General features: G+C 46.9%; 1 protein-coding gene across 3 annotated transcripts; it reads left to right on the top strand.

Annotated features, from left to right (window-relative positions):
• Positions 1–181: 181 nt before the first annotated feature.
• On the top strand, positions 182–14,135 carry EEF1AKNMT (eEF1A lysine and N-terminal methyltransferase). Of its 3 annotated transcripts, XM_036834442.1 has the most exons (8): positions 183–638; positions 1,989–2,748; positions 4,029–4,228; positions 5,675–5,870; positions 8,393–8,560; positions 9,868–10,083; positions 12,301–12,432; positions 13,654–14,135. In XM_036834442.1, the coding sequence occupies exons 1-8, from the start codon at positions 486–488 to the stop codon at positions 13,926–13,928; spliced, it is 2,100 nt and encodes a 699-aa protein (XP_036690337.1). In that variant the 5' UTR covers positions 183–485; the 3' UTR covers positions 13,929–14,135. The 3 variants fall into 3 exon arrangements, with proteins under 3 accessions (XP_036690347.1, XP_036690357.1, XP_036690337.1); XM_036834452.1 differs by lacking the exon at positions 9,868–10,083 and having other exon boundaries at positions 182–638; positions 13,654–14,114; XM_036834462.1 differs by lacking the exons at positions 8,393–8,560; positions 9,868–10,083 and having other exon boundaries at positions 182–638; positions 13,654–14,114.
• Positions 14,136–19,463: the final 5,328 nt, after the last annotated feature.

Raw genomic sequence — 19,463 nt, forward strand, 5'->3', positions numbered from 1 at the left:
TGCCTCCGGCCCGTGGCCCCGCCCCGCGCCGCTCCGGCTCACGTAAATTAAAGCGCGGCGCCTGCGACGAAGCCGCCGGCGTGAGGCGAGCGCGTTGCAGCCAATGACGTGCCTGGACGAAAATCACTGACCAATGAACTGCTGAGATGGTCTGGGCAGCCAACCAATCGCGAAGCCTCGCACCCGGATATGATTGCCGATTCTGACACCGAGCTCTGAAAAAGTGTGAGGGCCTCCCCACATGGGTCTGGGGCTTTGGGGTGGAACAGGGGTTGAGCGTTTATTAGGTTCAGTGCCTTGCGTGTGCGGCGGGCGTGTAAAGGTCATCCCTTTGGGTTTTGAGTGGGGGACAAGTCAATGTGGCTGTTTGTCCGTTGTAAGAATTCCCGCTGCGGTGTCCCAGAACCAGCGCGTGGGGAAACCCCTCGGATGGTACCGCACAGGGAGTAGGAGAGTCTTGAAGACGCAGCTCGAGCAGTGGGAATATGGATCTCTTACCTAAAAGCCCTAAGGAGTTTGGCTCCATTGACTATTGGGAGAAGTTCTTCCAGCAGCGGGGAAAGAAAGCTTTCGAGTGGTATGGAACCTACCTGGAACTGTGCGGGTTGCTGCACAAGTATATCAAGCCCAGGGAAAAGGTAAGCGCGGCCGGGCAGCCCTGTGTGTGCCCTGGAAGGTAGGAACTGATAACAGAAATCCTGCACTTGGTAGATGATGACAGGCGTGGGGGCCCTAAACGGGCCCATATTTTCAGGATTCCATACAACATTCTAGCTAAAAGGTAATTACGAAGTATCCTTTTAAAGGTTTTCAGAGCTTCCACCCCCAGATCATTCTTGAATTAATAACCTCACTGGAAGAATGACTTCTTTAGTAGTGCAAGCTAGACATCTCCTCCTAGTGAGGGAAGTGTGCTTTTCTGTCACTGTGCATCCCCGTGGAGCTGGCAGCACCCGTGGCTTTACTGATAAATGAATCTGTTACCAAATAATTGTTGTGGGCCCACTGACTTTCAGGCACTGTGTTCAGCCCTTAAGCCACACAAGCATTAAGATATAAATCCTGGGCACATTCCAGAAGTGAAGAGTGCCAAGTACAGTAATAGGAGGTTTGATAGAGGTGGAAGTAGGGAAGGAAGAAGGGTAGAAAACGAAGATTGGAGGAGGAAGCTTTCAGAGCCAAACCTTATGCTGGGTGCTGTGTGTGTGTGTGTTTGCTCAGTCACTGAGTTCTCATAATAAACCTTGAGGTGAGTGGTAATACACGAACTCTACAGATGAGGAAACTGAGGCTCTGAGAGCCAGTTTCTTGCCCAAGATCATACATGTAGTAAGTGGTCGTGTGGGGATTTAAACTTAGATCCACCTAGCTCCAAAGCTTATGCACTTGTCATTGTACAATGCTTTTCCAGAGATGGTGACATCAGGGCAGAATTTTGAAGGATCAATGGGAGATTCCTCCACAGAGAGGGAGGCAACAACCTGTGTTTTAAGTTTGGCTTCAGAAAATAGCACAATATCATGAGTTGGAGCCAAAGGCATGAGTGGAATAGGATTATGCCAGACCTAGGTTTTCAACAGTAAAACAAATAGGAGATTTCAATTATAACTACTGTATTTGGATTCTGTGACTTCCTATCAATTCTTGAATAATAAATTCTTGATTCAGAGAAAAGAACAACCCATGATTAGTTTGTTCCTGCAATTGATTAATAAACGCTTGATTCAGAGAAAAGAACAACGCCGGTTAGTTTGTTTCTGCATAACTTGCATTGTTATAGCGGAATGTGGTTTGTTACTAGTGAGTTCTTCTAACCAGTGGTGTTTCAAGATGGAGCCTAGAATCAACTTTGTAGTGGTGCTTTCTCATGGCATAGCATCTTTGCCCTCTGAAGACATACAGCAGCCAGGGTGAGACTTGATTCCTTGAAGTGTCTGAAGCTCATTCCTTTGCCTTGATCACCTCCATCTTGTTTTCTTTCCCCCTAGGTGCTGGTGATTGGGTGTGGTAACTCAGAGCTAAGCGAGCAGCTGTATGATGTGGGCTATCAGGATATAGTGAACATTGACATCAGTGAGGTCGTCATCAAGCAAATGAAGGAACGCAATGCCAGCCGACGGCCCCAGATGAGCTTCTTGAAGATGGACATGACACAGATGGAGTTTCCCGATGCCTCGTTCCAGGTGGTGTTGGACAAGGGCACCCTGGACGCCGTCCTGACAGATGAGGAGGAGAAGACCCTGCAGCAGGTGGACAGGATGCTGGCTGAGGTTGGCCGTGTCCTGCAGGTGGGCGGTCGCTACCTCTGCATCTCCCTGGCTCAGGCTCACGTCCTGAAGAAAGCAGTGGGTCACTTCTCTCGGGAGGGGTGGATGGTGAGGGTGCACCAGGTGGCCAACAGCCAAGACCAGCTGTTGGAAGCAGAGCCTCGGTTCTCCTTGCCTGTGTTTGCCTTCATCATGACCAAGTTCAGGCCGGTCCCTGGCTCTGCCCTTCAGATCTTTGAGCTGTGTGCTCAGGAGCAGGGCAAGCCTGTGCGGCTGGAGAGTGCCGAGCGGCTGGCTGAGGCGGTGCGGGAGCGGCAGCAGTATGTCTGGCTGTGCAGCCAGCTGTACCGCAAGGCCGGGCTGGGGAATGTGTCTCTGGACTTGTGCAGTGGGGACACGGGGGAGCCACGCTACACCCTCCACGTGGTGGACAGCCCCACTGTGAAACCATCGCGGGACAGTCATTTTGCCATTTTCATCAGTGAGTTGGGATTGCTCCCTCTCTTCCCTGGAGGGGGCTGGCTTACAGGGGCTGGGGCTGGGGCTTTGGTGGATGGGTATGCCTTGGCTGGTTTTATCTTGCAGGGGGCGGTGCTTGAAGAGGTTAGACTGGCCAGGCATGAGGAAGGGGGAGCTGCCTGCTTGGATTTGAGGTTTATTTCTTCTCATCTTCCATTGCAAAGGCTTGAAGTAATATAGATGCATTTAGGCAGGTCACGCATTTGTAGAGATGTTAGTCACTTTGTAACAAGGAGTAGTGGAAGCAACGGGAGTCCCAGCCTTGTAGCCTGTAAGCTATGTGACCTGGGGAAGTTTCTGTGCGTCTCTGCTGAATTTAGAGACAGTACAGAGTAGTAGCTAAAAAAGTGAGCTCTGGAACCAGACTATTTAGTTTCCAGTCCTGGCTCAGTCACTTCCTGGTGGTATTGGACAAGTTAGTGTTCTTTCTGTGCCCCAGTTTCTTCATCTATAAAGTGAGATCTTAACTGTGTAATTGTGAGGAGTGTAAAAGCTCTTTGAATGGTGCCTGGCACATGATAAGTTTTACAAATGTTAGTGTTATTATTGAAAGGGGTAAATGATACCAGATTCACCTTAGTAATGATCAAAAGAGGTAGTATGAGGAAATGCTCTCAAAAGTAGAATATTCTAGACAAACGTGAGGTGGTGATACATCATGCTGGTAATTTGTTTCCTGACATCGAATCCATTTTTCCAAGTATTTCCTTGTCCTAACTGTGCACCTGTGAGAACTAATAGCACAGCGGATACGAGCATGGAGTCTGGGGCTGGACTGCCTGGGGTTGAGCCCTAGCTTCGCCAGTTACGAGCTGTGTGAACTTGGGCAAATAATGTAACTTCTGTGTCTTAATTTCCTCATTTATAAAATGGGAATAATAATAATACTCCCTGCATCTTGGGCTATTGTGAGGATTTGATTAGTTTCTGTTTGTAAACTGCTTGGAATAATGCCCGGCACGTAAGAAGTGTTAGCATTATTGCTATTTTTCTTGCACTAGATACTTGCCTCCCTCCCCTTACATACACGCTCACACTTCTTTTCCACGCTGGGTCCTGCCGTGGGTCTGATGGCAGCTTTGCTGTGGACATTGTTGACTGGGGATTGATAGCCCCTCAGTAGGTCACAGTTGGAAGGGTTGCTGGGCTTGGGGTAGGGGCTGGCTCTCTGCCACGTGGGGCATATTGGTTGTGGGCTTGAACTTTTCCCAGGACTCCCTGTCAACAAATGCCTCTTTCCAGTCCCCCAGGGTCGGGAGACCGAGTGGCTCTTTGGCATGGAGGAGGGCCGGAAGCAGCTGGCAGCCAGTGCGGGCTTCAGGAGGCTGATCACAGTGGCCCTTCACCGAGGTCAGCAGTACGAAGGCATGGACAGCATCCAGGCCGAGCTGTCGGCCAGAGTCATGGAGCTGGCCCCGGCCGGGATGCCCGCCCAGCAGCAGGTAACAAAGCTTTGGTAGCAGCCTTCAGGGTCTCTGGGGAAGTCATATTAGTAGCCAGGAAGGCAGAGGGTATCTTGGCAGAAGCTAGGACTAGGGTCTGTGACCCTAGTCTGTTCCTGGAGGGCATGTCAGCAGCTAAGAGCTAAGAGAGCAGAAGTTATGTCCCAGGCAGTGAGTGGAAGGTGAGCGGTTGCCCTTATTGAGACCCCCAGTAGCATCTGTGCCTGTGGGGCCACTCAGATGGCATGAAGGAAGTGCTCTCCACCTTGCAAGCTGCAGCTCTTCACACTGCAGCTTACTCAGGCTGTATTTCTCCTAACTCACTTTGCGCAGGATTTCCTTGGCCATTTTGCTTCTTAGAACCATCATTATGTGAGGTAGAATGGGAAAGGGCCAAAAGAGCTCAGCTTAATTTTCAGGATATTAACATTGCTGGTCTGATGTTCCACTGGGAAGGAAACTGAAGGTTTTTGCCAAAATGGTGATATGGTATTATCAGTTGACGCCATCTGTCTTGTACTATCCTGGTCACAAGACAGGGTAATTGATAGGTGACTTTATTGCAAGGGCTTTATAGAAAGAAGTTTATCCTTCTTGATAGATGGGAAAGACAAGGTACCTGGAAGCTTGATGCTGTAGTAACAGAACTGAAAAGAACCCAGGCTCCTGGGTTCCCAGCCTGTGGCTCTGCCCACTAGGCTGACTTGTGCTTACCGATGAATATGTATTTGATGCTTTCTGGAAGACTTTGGGGTTGGTGTCCCATCAGAGAGACCCAGATCCTGTGGGGAGGTTCATTTGTGACTTTCTCTCAACAGTGCCTACATCTCCACAAAGTCAGGAGTCCCTCATGATTATTAAATACTCTTGTAAGTCTTTAAAAAGAAACAAATGTGAAGATTGGGAAGGGAATGGAAAAGTTTAGGAGAAAAATGTATTTTTTCCTCCTAATTTTTTCTTCTGTTTAGAAGAATGCAGAAAAAAGTTGAGAATAACTGGGGGAAGGGAGACACTTCGCCAAATTTGGAGTGGTTGCTTTCCCCATGGATTTTGATATCTTTATCCCTATTTAGATTCCTTCTCTCATGATTCTAGTCCCTCCTTGAGGCTTCCTTCTAGCTTTCATTGTCTTGGACTATTGAAAGTCCTTTTAAGGATTACTGTTGAGAAACTCACATTTTTCTTGTGGAGAACCAACTGCATTTCACGAATGGTTTGGGGAATCTTTAGTTGTTCAGTTGGTTTTCAGAAAGGTCAGTTAAACCTTTTGAGATCTAGTCAAACTCCCCAGAAGAGTACTTTAACAAAATGGCAAATCTTCGGAGTTGTTGCTGCTCAGAACCGTGGTGCGGGGATTCTTCACATACACACAAAGGGAAGGGATTATAATTTCTCGTATTTCTCAGTTGAGCTGGTGTTTTCACCACATCTCTGCTGTTCCTTCAGGTACCCTTCCTGTCTGTGGGTGGGGACATCGGGGTCCGGACTGTTCAGCACCAAGACTGCAGCCCTTTGAGTGGCGACTACGTCATCGAGGATGTGCAGGGGGATGACAGGCACTACTTTCGGCGGCTGATCTTCCTCAGCAACAGGAACGTGGTGCAGTCAGAAGCCAGGCTGCTGAAGGATGTGTCTCACAGAGGTGAGGCGTCGTGGGCACAGTGGTGGGGCCCACGTGGACGTGGTATGGACAATTTGGGGTGGTCAGAAAGACCTGGGAGCTTGGCGGAGCTGTAGGACAGACCCGGATACCTGTGACCAGAGGCACACGGCTCTGTGGGTTGTCCTCTTATCATCTGGGCTCTTAGGGTGTGAGTGGCGATGAACAGAAGGGAGGTCAATGTTCTGTTCTTGAGCAAAGCCTGACCCTGCAGTGATAAGGAGCAGGGGTGGTGGTTTATCAGACAAATGTGATAATCACTTTAATGCCTGCAGTTCAAAGACCATGTGTTTTACAAGTTGCTCCATATATGTCTGTATATTAATTCAGTAGGCCTGCCCTCGTCCATGGGGCCACCTCCTAGCACCTGTTTTAGAGGGTTGTACAGTTGGTGGGTGCCCTAGAGGTCACCTAGTCTGGTAGAACTTTCTGCAGTGAAGGAAATGTTTAATACCCAGTTAGCTGCCCAGGGTGGCAGCCATGAACCATATGTGGCTACCGAGCACTAGGAACATGGCCGGTGTGACTAAGGAACTGAATCTTTAATCTTTTTTCTGATGTAAGTTCTTAATTCTGATGAACTGACATTTAAGTTTAAATGGCCACAAGTGGCCCATGGCTACAGGCTTTGACAGGGTAGATCTCTACCATGTTCTCTCTTTTTTAAATAATTAATTAATTAATTAATTAATTTTTGGCTGCGTCGGGTCTTCGTTGCTGTGCATGGGCTTTCTCTAGCTGTGGCGAGCGGGGACTACTCTTTGTTGTGGTGCCCAGGCTTCTCATTGCGGTGGCCTCTCTTGTTGCAGAGCACGGGCTCTAGGTGCGCGAGCTTCAATAGTTGTGGCTCGCGGGCTCTAGAGCGCAGGCTCAGTAGTTGTGGCACACGGGCTTAGTTGCTCCGCGGCATGTGGGATCTTCCCGGACCAGGGATCAAACCCGTGTCCCCTGCATTGGCAGGCAGATTCTTAACCACTGCGCCACCAGGGAAGCCCCCCACCATGTTCTCTTTTAAGTGGTCTCCCACGTGCTGCTCAGAAACGCCCACTAATGGGGAGAGCAATCGTTTGTTTATTTTCTCGGGGCATTATATGTTTGTATTATAAAAGTAATACTTACTCATTGTAATCAATCACAGATCACACGTATAGAGTAGAAAAATGTTCTTCCCCACCCCTTCTCCAGTATAACTTCCCTTTAGAGGCACAGAGAGTCAGGCTTGGAATCTGAAATTGGCTCTCCTGATTGCCGGTTGTTCCCTTTGCCTGATGATGCTGTCCTGTTGGCAAGGCCATCTGGAAGGAGGGCGAAAAGAGAGAATTCAGAACCTCATGAGGTCATGGGTTTGCCCACAGCTCAGGATCAGGTTATTCTGAGCAGGATGGTCTCCTCTTGAGGGGTGTCCCCTGGTCATGTGCACCCATATTTGTTGGGTTCCTGTGCTGTCATTGGGCTGCAGGTTGGTTCAGTTTCATCTCACTGAAAGCTCAGTAAAAGTGCTTCAAAGAACATTCTGCCCTCTAATTTGGGTTTTGGTTTTTTTCCCCACTGTTGCCAAGCCTTCTTAGTATCACTTAATTCTTATGGGAATGATTTCCGTCATGGAAGTATTGGTGAGCAAGGAGAAGAATGTGTTAAAAAGCAATTTAACATCTCTGAAAAGCACGCTGCCACTTACACTTCAGTGCCCAACGGTGCAGCTGGTCCCTAGGAAAACTCCAGAGCCATCTGTTCACTCTATCCTGGAGCAGTTGAGGGAGTAGTTAGAGGGAGAGTAGAGGGGCCTTTTGTACGATTTCCCCCCTTCTGTGAACATTTGTGATGTCCTTGTCCAGTGGGGTGGTATGAATTACTGTCTGTGTGATGTAGTAGAAAGATGATAGCTGCTGCAGACAGGTAGTCCCAGGTTCAAATCCTGGCTGCATTGCCTATTGATTTGGGCCTAATTAATAACTCTTCAGATCTTCAGTTTTTCCATCTGCCAAGAATTGGAATAGGAGCGTTGATATAGGGTTGTTTCAAAGCTACAAGAGTAAAAGTCTTAGTATAGTAATTGGCATAGAGGAGGTAGTTGGAAACTAAGTCCTTTTTCCCCTAAAAGAACTGATGAATAAACTTCTCACCTGTTAGTGGCTTTATATTTCCCAGAGGAGAGGTACTAGTACTCCTCACTTGAGTTTTCCCAGTGTTCTGAGTTTCGGGGTGTTTCTTTGCCACTTCCCTTTTCTGACTCTCTGGTGTAGGTTAAATGTTTAACAACTGTCTCTTTGGGGAAAAAAGCCACGATAGGCACTGTTTGCCAATTTCCGTGGCATAAAAATGGCCACCATGGCCAGATTTCAAGCCACCAACATGTCAACCAGTTCGCAAAATTCCTGCATATTTCACAGTTGGGTTCTCGAGTCTCATCGAACCAGTTGCAGCATACTGCTGCTGGTGTGCCTTACTTTCCAAGGAGCAGTGTACCACGCATGTGACTTCATTCGTCTCTGTCTGTGATCTAGCCCAGAAGAAACGGAGAAGAGACAGGAAGAAGCAGCAGCCTGCTAATACTCCGGAGGACCTCCCTGCAGCTCCGGGGCAGCCCACTGATAAGAGTTACCTGTGCTGTGAGCACCACAAAGCCATGGTGGCCGGCCTTGCCCTGCTGAGAGACCCGGAGCTGCTTCTAGGTGAGGGGGTCGCCACTGCCTTCCACAGGAGGGAGCATGTAGGATCACGGAGGTAATCAGTGTCAGCTGCCTTGCAGTTTAAGAACCATGATTACAGACCAACAGATGCACATATAGTCATGTCTTTCTTATTCCCAACCATCTTCTACATTCATGAACATCCAAATAACTTTTCCTTCAAACTCAAATTGTTTGAAACAGCTACGTGTTCTGATACCTAAATTTTTTTCCTCTATTCATTTACTTCAAAAATCAGTGTAAAATAAACTATACTCAGTTTAAAAAGTTAATGTATAAAATACATTCACTGAGATCTGTAAAGTGTACAGATCTTAAGTTGCTCAGCTGGATGAATTTTTGCACACGCATTTACCCATGTAACCAGATGGAATATTTAAAAATCACATCTCTGGAGAAACCTACCTGTGCACTTTAGGAGAATTTCTGGCTTTTCAGTGTTGCATTATTTGAGTCCTAGATGCAATTCTATCTTGAATTTCTACTTTAAAAAGAAAAACCATAGTATAGATAGTACAGTCATAGCCTTATCACTAATAATAGGTTTGGATCTGACCACAGTAGCAAAAATGTCCATGATTCTGTCTACTCTTGTAACTGTCTTCACTCAAAGTCCCTAAGTATGTCTTATTGGAACACTGTACATTTGATCTATCTTGGTGTTGATGTGTGTCCCTAGAGTCTCAGTTCTTCCGTTTAATCCTCAGGGTCTGTCTCCTTTTGGTGATTCTTTCTTGTTTCTTACCTTCCTTTCATCCCCTGTGGTTGCTGTGGTTTTTCTGTGCTTGTGTGTAGGATTTGGGCCTTTGTTTTCCTGTGGTTTCTGGAACTTGGGTGGATGGCCCTCACTTGGTGGCTGTGTCTGAGAAGGCAGTGTGGCCTTTGAGTTGAAAGCTGAGCAGAGGGCATCACATCTACACTCCCTGTGATCATAAACCAGATGTTGGCCATTGTCCCTCCCGTTTCCTAGAGGGGTTTAATAATGCTTATGGTGGGGGTTATTGCTATAATGTCAGCTGAGTGCTTTGGGATCTTTAAGGGGCCATGATAATAATACACTGGTTCATCTTCTGGATCTAGTAAAGGAAAGATTGTGAGGCCAGGGTTGAGTTTTCAGATGTTAAATTGACTCCCGAGTTTCTAGAAAGAGACAAGGGAGGCCAGGTCTCTAAGTCTTGTATCCCCTGGGCAGCACCAACAATCTGACTCCCTCTTTTGCCCTCCCCAAGTGTGGTGCAGAACTTTACAGTGAGCAGGTGGTAAAGCGATGCTTTTATTCTTTATTACAGAGACCCCACTGGGATTGTTGGTGGTAGGCCTGGGTGGGGGCAGCCTCCCCCTTTTTGTCCACGATCATTTCCCGAAGTCCTGCATCGATGCTGTGGAGATCGACCCCTCCATGTTGCAAGTGGCCACTCAGTGGTTTGGCTTCTCCCAGAGCGACCGTATGAAGGTCCACATCGCGGATGGCCTGGACTATATTAGCAGCCTGGCAGAAGAAGAAGGTACTGCTACTGGAGAATTTGGAGGGGTGTTGAGGGAGGATTGATCCCAGGTCGTCAGGCCTGCAGGAGCCTCTAGATCTCACCTTTGAGAGGGCAGCATCAGCATCATCCCAGTCTTTCACCAGTTCGTTTGTTCATTCATTTGTTGACAGCTATTCAGTAAATATAGAGTGTCCACCACATGCTCGGTACTCTTAGGGGTTGGGCTGTGGCAACAAGCAAAACAGACCGTTTCCTGCACTAATGACACTAACAAACGAGTGGGCTTCCCTTCTGAATCTCTTCTGACCCTGTAACCTTGCCACTTTCTCATCATCCCAAGAAACCCAGAATCTGTATCTGAGTGAGGAAAAGGGGAAGAAACGTTGGGGGTGTGTGTTGGGAAGTTGTTTTGTAAATCTTTCAGCTAGAGGTGAAGCCAGAAACAGAGCAAAACAGCATTCATGTAGATGAGTGGTTCTAAACCTCAGGGGCAATGTCCGCAGGCACTTTTTTGTTGTAACCATTAGGTACGGGTGTTTCTGGCATCTAGTGGGTAGAGACCAAGGAGGCTGCTCAACATCCTACAATACACAGGACAGCCACTGATGATAAAGAATTATCTAGCCCAAATGTCAATAGTGCTGAGGTTAAACCATGATGCAGGTGTTAGTGGGAATTCCCGTAGCCCTGCTGCTACTGGAATTAAGGCTCCATTTTGCTATAATAATTTGTATCCCAGACTTGGACAAAAGGCATATTAATGTTTTACAATAGCTCCCCTGATCCTTCTGCAGCTTAATATATAGGCTTCTGATGACTGATGCTTTGCAGAACATGAGCCCCTCAGGGAGAAGTCAGTTAGGTTGGTTCAGTCCTACGTGAACCTGAGCCCAGGCCACACACCCTTCCCGGTCTGCTCATTCTGTAATAGATGCTCTGGTTCTCGCTGGGTTAGAGTATCTTCCAGGAAGGGTGTGGCAAAACGGGATGCCTGGGGTAAGTGTTTTGGTGCTGGGATGGACAGATGCTGTCTTACGTAATTGCAAACTGAACTTAACTCTATCAGAGTTTCACAGGTTCACTCTCTGAGGCTGGGACCAGTCTGGGGGCCCAGGGCTGATACATGTGAAGCACTTAAAACAGTGCCAGGCACATGGTAGGTACTCAATCCATGATGTGCTGCTGTTGTTATCACCTCAAGTCAGTTTTGAACAGCCCTGGCCTTCGTCTTAACAGCAACCTTTCGGATTGTTGGGGGCCTCAGTGCCACAAATGTGGGCCTTGGTTGTCCTTGGACTTTGATGAGCCAACATGTTCTGCTTTTGAAGAAACCAAAATCAGGTCTGTGCTATGAACAGTGATGGACATGTGTAGTCCTAAGTAAATATGTATTTATTTAATAATCATTAGCACTGTCTCAAAGTTTGCCCAAAACAAATCGTTAGTATCGCAGGCCTACCCCTTGTAAAAACTAACATTATAGTAAGGAGTAGATCATCAGATTCATGGTCAGTTCTTTCTCACCCATTGAGCGAAATCAGTTCTTTCTTGAGCCAGTAATTGTTCAAGCAGCTAGAAAAGATATGCTAACTTTAATTTGAGAACATTTTCTCCTAGGAGGCAACATATGCTGTTTCCAGAGTTAAGTTAAAGTTACCATTTGCAGGGTCAGCCCTTAAAGGCAGAGGCAGCTCAGCTGCTTTGTCTAGATCAACGGTTCTCAACTCTGACTATATTTCGAATCACCTGGGGAGCTTAAGAAAAGTACACCAGAGGCTTCGCACCTCCCCTCCCATCTGTTCCTCGCCACCCCAGGGTTTTAACTCTGTTGATTAGGAGTGGAGCCCAGGTTCTCTGAATCTTTAGAATTTTCCCATTTGACTCTAATGTTCTGCCAGGGTTGAAAATCACTGGTATAGATGGACTCTTAACCAAGCAGTAATCCTGCTGGAGTGGACCCCAGTAATGTGTGTGTGTGGAAAGGGCTTTAAGATGTGGAGGAAGAAGATGAGATGCAGGCCCCATCGTAGACGTGGAGTACTCACAGCAGGACGCTGATGACGTGCCTCCTCTGGACTGTGACGCTAGTGCCCTCATAAGCAGACCACATCCTCCATGTCATCCTTGTGACTTAGCCACCTGTGCCCACCACAGATCACGGAGATGTGGTGGAGGAATGTAAATGGCGTTATTGTATCCAGCAGAGACAAAGACTCGTTTGCTTCTCTTTCCCAGCACGACCTCACTACGATGTCATAATGTTTGATGTGGACAGTAAGGACCCAACCCTGGGAATGAGTTGCCCACCCCCAGCGTTTGTGGCCCAACCTTTCCTGCAGAAGGTCAAAAGCATCTTGACTCCTGAAGGTACGAAGAACAGAAGGCGGGGGAGGGAGAAGGGATGGGCCCTTTAAGGACATTTTTCTTTTTAATGAAAAATGCACGTATCATAAGTACCTTGTACCTTGATTGGTTTCCCCAAATTGAACATATTCATTTACCAGCACCAAACACCGAACATTTCCAGTGCCCCGGAAGTCCACCTCTTACCTCCTTTCAGTAACTCGTCCTCTCAAGGATAACCACTATCTTCACTTCTATCAGCACAGCTTAGTTTTGCCCATACGGAATGTTCTCTGTTTCTTTCACTCAGCATGATGTTTGTGAAATTCACCCATAGTGTTGTGTTGACACTGGGTGATACACAATTTATTTCTCCATTCTGCTTTTGGCATTTGGGTTGTTTCCTGTTTGGGGCTTTTATAAGAAGTGTTGCCATTAACGTTCTAGTAGATGCCTTTTGGTGAAATGTGTGTGCAGGTCTGTTGGGCATAGATGTAGGGCTGTAATTGCTGGATCACAGATTATGCATATGTTCAGTTTTTGTAGACGCTGCCACACAGTTACAAAGTAGTCACAGCAATTCACATCCCCACCAGCATGGTGGCGCTAGTGACCATTTGAATTCTTCCCACATGCCCTGGACTGGGCAGTATGTGATTTCATCTTCATAGCAGCCTGTTTTCAGATGAGGAAACTGAGGTAGAGACTTGCCAAGGTGACACAAGATAAGAGCTAAGGCTCCAACCCTGATCCTTGTGACTTGAAAGCTGGAGCTCTTAATCCTTATGTTCACTGCCTCCCAGGTATTTTGATTTGGCTAAGGTACTGTGGTGAACAGAGTTGATTTAGAACCCTTAATTGTCACAGGTGAAGGCATGTGATATATATGTCAAGAACATAATCTCTCTGTGGAATTGCTACATTCTTACTTGGGGGTATTAATTACTTCTTTCTCAAAGCAATCCTTTGTGAAACTGAAGCATGGAGAATGGTAACATTTGTTAGCAGCACAAAAGAGCAAGAAATTAGCTTGAAGTTTTCTCATGGTTCACACATCCCCCTTGCTTTTCTCTTCCTGCCTTTGTATGCTGTGTGTTCTCTGCAAAGTCACTGCCGCTGTAGGTGTGTTCCTTGGTCCACCAGCCTCCCTGGGGTAGGAATGGCTATATTCCTCAGAGCTGAACCTTGTCTCCAACGTGTCCCCTGAACCACAGTCATTCTGACCCTTTCCTCCCTACCCTACAGGTGTCTTTATCCTCAACCTCGTGTGCCGGGACCTAGGGCTAAAGGACTCAGTGCTGGCTGGGCTCAAGGCGGTGTTCCCCCTCCTATATGTCCGGCGAATTGAGGGTGAAGTAAACGAGATCCTGTTCTGTCAGCCGCACCCTGAGCGGAAACTTGCCACGCCAGAGCTGCTGGAAATGGCCCAGGCCTTGGAGCAAACACTGAGGAAGCCTGGAAAGGGCTGGGATGACACGTACGTCCTGTCAGACATGCTCAAAACTGTGAAGATTGTGTGATTGTCAGGACCAGGCAGTCCTCTCAGCTTCCTGCCAGACTGACCTTGGGCTCCTGGCCTACCAGAGATTGAAGAAATATAATGCACAATACTTTTTAAGCCTTGTATTTTTCTTAGTTTCATACTCACCTGCACGCGACCTCCAGCTTGGTGAGGTTGCCTGAAGATCTGGGAAAATAAAAAAGTCCTTTCCATCCTGTCTTCTTCAGTGCTGCTTGGGTTGATTGCCTTCGCTTCCCTTACTGTGTCCTTGAGTAGGAGCCCCTGCTGGAGCCCCCATCAGGTGTGATGCCTTAACGAGCATGCCCCAAGCTCCTTAGGACTGGAGACAATCAAATGTGATTGCTGGTTTGCTTCGCTTTCTCCTTCTCTTGGTCCTAAAGGAACAATCTCAAGTGAGATAGCAGAACGTTCTGTGCCAAAAGACTATAAATAGAGTAGGATCATTTACGAGAACATCTACGCTGTCTCCCTACAGATGGAACAGCTGCTGACACGGTCCCAAGTTTTTTTTTGTTTTTTTAAAAATTTATTTATTTATTTATTTATGGCTGTGTTGGGTCTTCCTTGGGGCGAGCGGAGGCTACCCTTCGTTGCAGTGTGCGGGCTTCTCATTGCAGTGGCTTCTCCTGTTGCAGAGCATGGGCTCTAGGCGTGCGGGCTTCAGTAGTTGTGGCAAGTGGGCTCAGTAGTTGTGGCTCGCGGGCTCTGGAGCGTAGGCTCAGTAGCTGTGGCACACAGGCTCAGTTGCTCCGTGGCATGTGGAATCTTCCTGGACCAGGGCTCGAACCCGTGTCCCCTGCCTTGGCAGACGGATTCTCAACCACTGCGCCACCAGGGAAGCCCAATGGTCCCAAGTTTTAAGAATCTGCTAACCCACTCCTCTGCTTAACTTTCCTCGTAGCCTAAGCCATCTATTCTGTTCCAGTGGAGGGAGTGGATGTAACTGGCCCCATGACTGCATGTGTCAGAGACTTAGCAGACTGAAGGCTCCAGTATTGGTTTACTCACATTTACTGAGTGGCAGCTACATGCCAGACCCACTGTAAAGAGCTGTAGTGGAAGTAAAGATGTTTAAGAGTTGCCCAAAACCACGAATTAGTGATAAAAATTAACATGTTCCAGGAACTTTTCTAAGTAATTCAATACACTGTCTCATTTGATCTGAGATAAAAGATAGTTAAACCAAAACTGCATCTAACCCCAAATCTCACTTGGCCAGAAGTATCAATCTTACCTATTGAAACTGTTATGCCAGCAGTTCGGAAATTGGCTGGAATTTCACCTCTCCTAATAGTAGTAAGCCAAGGCTGACTTAATGAGCAGCACCGTGGAAAATCCACCACCCCAGCACCTCTCTCCACAGACCCTTAAAGTGAACTCTAACCTCTTGAGGTGAAGCATGTTTCAAAACTAGGTTGTCATCCTTCCAATATTTGCAGCCCGTTGAGGAGAAGGCTGTGTGTGCAGGGTAATTATTTTAGATGGTATCCATTAGAAACACTGGGTCTTCTTCAGGGGAGGGCCTTCCCTGGAACTGTGTAGAGGGAAGGTTATCTCTTAGCATGCCCTGCACCCCAAGGACCTCAGCTTGGGAATCCTCCATTGTTTTCTAATTTGTAAACTTATAATGCAGTGTTACGATAGGTTATAGAGGCACAGGGTCTGAGTTGGAGGATCTAGTGCTGTGCAGACTTTGAAACAGCATACGTGGTGGCATAGCCAAGCTAGAGAATTACCAGAATGCTGACAAGGTCTCAACTGTGTCTCTTATGAGGAGTAGCTGAAGGAATTAGGTTCACTGGAGAGAAGCCTTTGGATGTAGGAAGAGGCACTCAGGGGTGATGATAATTGTCTTAAAATTTTTGAAAGACTGTGGGTATGTAAGAAGAGTGAGGTTGGTCACACGTGCCTCCAAAGGCTGAAGAAAGACCAATGGGCAGATATTACAGTTGGGCAGCTTTCAGCTTAATTTCCTACAAAGAGGTTTCTGCTGATGGAGACCATTGTGTACATGAGGACACATGGCGATTCAGGCTTTTCCTCAAACCCTAGTCTAACTGCTCGGTGTGGTCACTTGTGAGGAAAGGGTTTTGTGTGTACAAGGCAATGCCATTGGCCTGCATACTATCTTTCCTACTGGAGAACTATTAACTTTTTCTTTTTTGGGCGGGTGGGGGATTTCATTTTATTTCATATTTTTAAAAACTGAGGTGTAGGGCTTCCCTGGTGGTGCAGTGGTTAAGAATCCGCCTGCCAATGCAGGGGACGTGGGTTCAAGCCCTGGTCTGGGAAGATCCCACATGCCCGCAGAGCAACTAAGCCCGTGCGCCACAACTACTGAGCCTCTGCTCTAGAACCCATGAGCCACAACTACTGAAGCCTGTGCACCTAGAGCCTGTGATCCGCAACGAGAGAAGCCACCGCAATGAGAAGCCCGTGCACCGCAATGAAGAGAACCCCTGCTCGCCGCAACTAGAGAAAGCCCGTGCACAGCAACAAAGACTTAACGCAGCCAAAAATAAAATAAAGTAAATAAATTAAAAAAAAAAAAACTGAGGTGTAATTGACACAACATTATATTAGTTTCAGGTGTACAACACAGTGATTCAATTGTATATATTGTGCAATGATCACAGTATGCTATTCACTTTTGCACTGATGACAGGCAAATGGCTCTTCATGAGAATTTTGCCTGACTTCGGGCGTATGAACTCTGGAGGATAGGGAAGCTTGTAAAGTCATATTCCTTCCAGACCAGGCAAGTAACAAAAGTGTGAAGTGAGCCAGGTGTGAAACAGAAAGGCTAGGATAAAGCCTGCCGTAAACCAGAGAATATATGCCCCGTAGAAAGGCAGCAGCTCTTCTTCCAGCGGAGAGTTGTTCTGCAGGAGTGCTAGATTTTTTTAAGAGAAGCCAGAAATCCCAAGTGGATGTGTGTGTGTGTGTGTGTGTGTGAATATTAAAGTGTTAGCCAATCAGAACACCTCTTCAAGCCATATTCAACCAGTTGGCCAGTCATCTTCCACTACAGGGCACAGCCTTCAGAGCACTTGAGAATCTGGCATACACCCAGGCTCCAAATGAGCATGAAACAAGGAACGAGCTGATAGCTACCAATCTCAAAAGTCTGGAAAAGTTCCATCTTGTGTTATGACTTAACATTTTCCATTATGGCTACTCTTGAGTGGGGATTGTCCCACCACCTTTGGGATAGTGTACAATTTAACTTCCCAGGACTGTCAGAGAACTGAGTGAAAATATATCACATGACCCACCCCCCCACCACCAAGACACGTTCTGCAACAATGTAGAACTGGTGAGACTGGTTATTGCTCCTCCCCCTCCCCCCTAACACCAGTTTTTCACTGTGTGTCTCCAATCTGCCTTCATGGCTCAGCTCGCCAACTGGGCTGCTGCTTGAGTCCATCTTCTTACAGGTAGACCAGTAGTTCTCAGCTGCATGTTGGCGTCATCTGATATGATAGGCAAAATAATGGTCCCCAAAGATGTCCACATCCTAATCCCAGCAACCTGTGAATATGTTACATTACATGACAGAGGGGAATTAAGGTAGCAGAAGGAGTTGAGGTTGCTAACCAGCTGACTCTAAGATATGGAGATTATCCTAGAGTATCCAGGTGGGCCCAACATAATCACGAGAGTCTTTAAATGTGGGAGAGAGAGGCAGAACAGCCAATGTCAGAGTGATGGGATGTGAGAAAGGATTGACTGGCTTTGAAGACAGAAGGAACTCAGGCAGCCTCTAAAAGCTGGAAAAGGTAAGAAAACCGTTTCTCCGATAGAGCCTCCAGTAAGGAATGCAAATCAGCCAATAACTTAATTTTAGCCCAGTGAAATTTCTGACTTCTGCACTATAGACATATATAATAAGCTTGTGTTTTTTGAGCTACTAAGTTTGTGGTAAATTGTTACAGCAGCAATAGAAAGCTACTATACAGGGAAAATATGTGTGTGATAAGAACTTTTAAAATCTCATTTGGCAACTTTCAAATATGCAATACAGTATTATTAACTCTGGTCACCATGTTGTACATTACATCCCCATGACCTGCTTTTTTTTTTTGGTTGCGTTGGGTCTTCGTTGCTGTGCGCAGGCTTTCTCTAGTTGCTGCGAGTGGGAGTTACGCTTCGTTGTTGTGCGCGGGCTTCTTATTGCGGTGACTTCTCTTGTAGCAGAGCACAGGCTCTAGGCGCGTGGGCTTCAGTAGTTGTGGCATGCAGGCTCAGTAGTCGTGGCTCGCGGGCTCTAGAGTGCAGGCTCAGTAGTTGTGGCACACAGGCTTAGTTGCTCCTCAGCATGTGGGATCTTCCCGGACCACGCTCGAACCCGTGTCCCCTCATTGGCAGGCGGATTTTTAACCACTATACCACAAGTGAAGTCCCAAGACCTGCTTATTTTTTAACTGGAAGTTTATATCTTTTGACCCCCATTTTACCACCACTGCCACCAACCCCCCCTCTTCCCCTGTCCCTCTGCCTTTGGCATCCACCAGTCTGCTCTCTGTATCTATGAGTTAGGTTTTCCTTTTTTTAAGATTGCACATATAAGTGAGATTATATGGTGTTTATCTTTCTTTGCCTGACTTTTAGCTTGGCATAATGCCCTCAAGTTCCATCCTTGTTGCTGCAAATGGCACTACTTCATTCTTTTTTTTTTTTTAATGTCTGAATGATATTCCATTGTGTGTGTGTGTGTATGTATCTCACATCTTCTTTATCCATTCATTCATCTATGAACACTTAGGTCGTTTCCATATGTTAGTTATTATAAATAACGCTGCAGTGGACATGGTGGTGCATATATTTTTGAGTTAGTGTTTTCATTTTCTTCAGATAAGTACCCAGAAGTGGAATTGCTGAATTGTATGGTAGTTCTATTTTAATTTTTTTGAGGAACCTCCGTACTGTTTTCCATAGTGGCTGCACCAATTCACATTCCCACCAACAGTGCACTACCTGGGAAATTTTAAAAAATACTTAGGCCTGGAAATTTCCTGGCAGTCCAGTGGTTAGGACTCAGCGCTTTCACTGCCGTGGCCCAGGTTCAATCCCCAGTCAGGGAACTAAGATCCTGCAAGCTGTGCGTTGCAGCCAAACAAAACAAAACAAACAAAAAACCAAAAAAACTTAGGCCTGGGCCTAAGTTAAATCAGAGATTCTGATTTAATTGGTCTGGGATTCAGCCTATGCATCAGAATTTTAAAAAGCTTTCTAGGTGATAATGTTGTGCAGCCAAAGTTGAGGCCCACTGAGGGAGAGGTTCTATGGTAGCTGTGTTATTGTAACTGAAAGTGGGGTCCGGCTGCTCACTGCTCAAAAGCCAGTAAAGAGGCAAGTTTGGTGGAAAGGAAAGTTTGCTTTATTTTGGATTCCGGCAACTGGGTGGGGGGATGGGGCGGGGGGGAGGGTGGACACCTGTCCAAAGGCCGACTCTCCCCCACTGACAATCAGGGGGCAAGGGCTTTTATAGACGGAAGGAGGGAGCTATATGTAGAAACAGCACAGTCAGCTC

The sequence above is a fragment of the Balaenoptera musculus genome, chromosome 1 (genome assembly GCF_009873245.2).
Source record: "Balaenoptera musculus isolate JJ_BM4_2016_0621 chromosome 1, mBalMus1.pri.v3, whole genome shotgun sequence".
Classification (NCBI taxonomy): domain Eukaryota; kingdom Metazoa; phylum Chordata; class Mammalia; order Artiodactyla; family Balaenopteridae; genus Balaenoptera; species Balaenoptera musculus.

Excerpts from the sequence above, each read along its gene's own strand:
- EEF1AKNMT (XM_036834442.1), top strand. The coding sequence starts at position 486 with ATGGATCTCTTACCTAAAAGCCCTAAGGAGTTTGGCTCCATTGACTAT. Across the intron at positions 5,871-8,392 it reads GAAGGATGTGTCTCACAGAG|CCCAGAAGAAACGGAGAAGA; the intron begins GTGAGGCGTCGT and ends TCTGTGATCTAG. Across the intron at positions 8,561-9,867 it reads AGACCCGGAGCTGCTTCTAG|AGACCCCACTGGGATTGTTG; the intron begins GTGAGGGGGTCG and ends TCTTTATTACAG.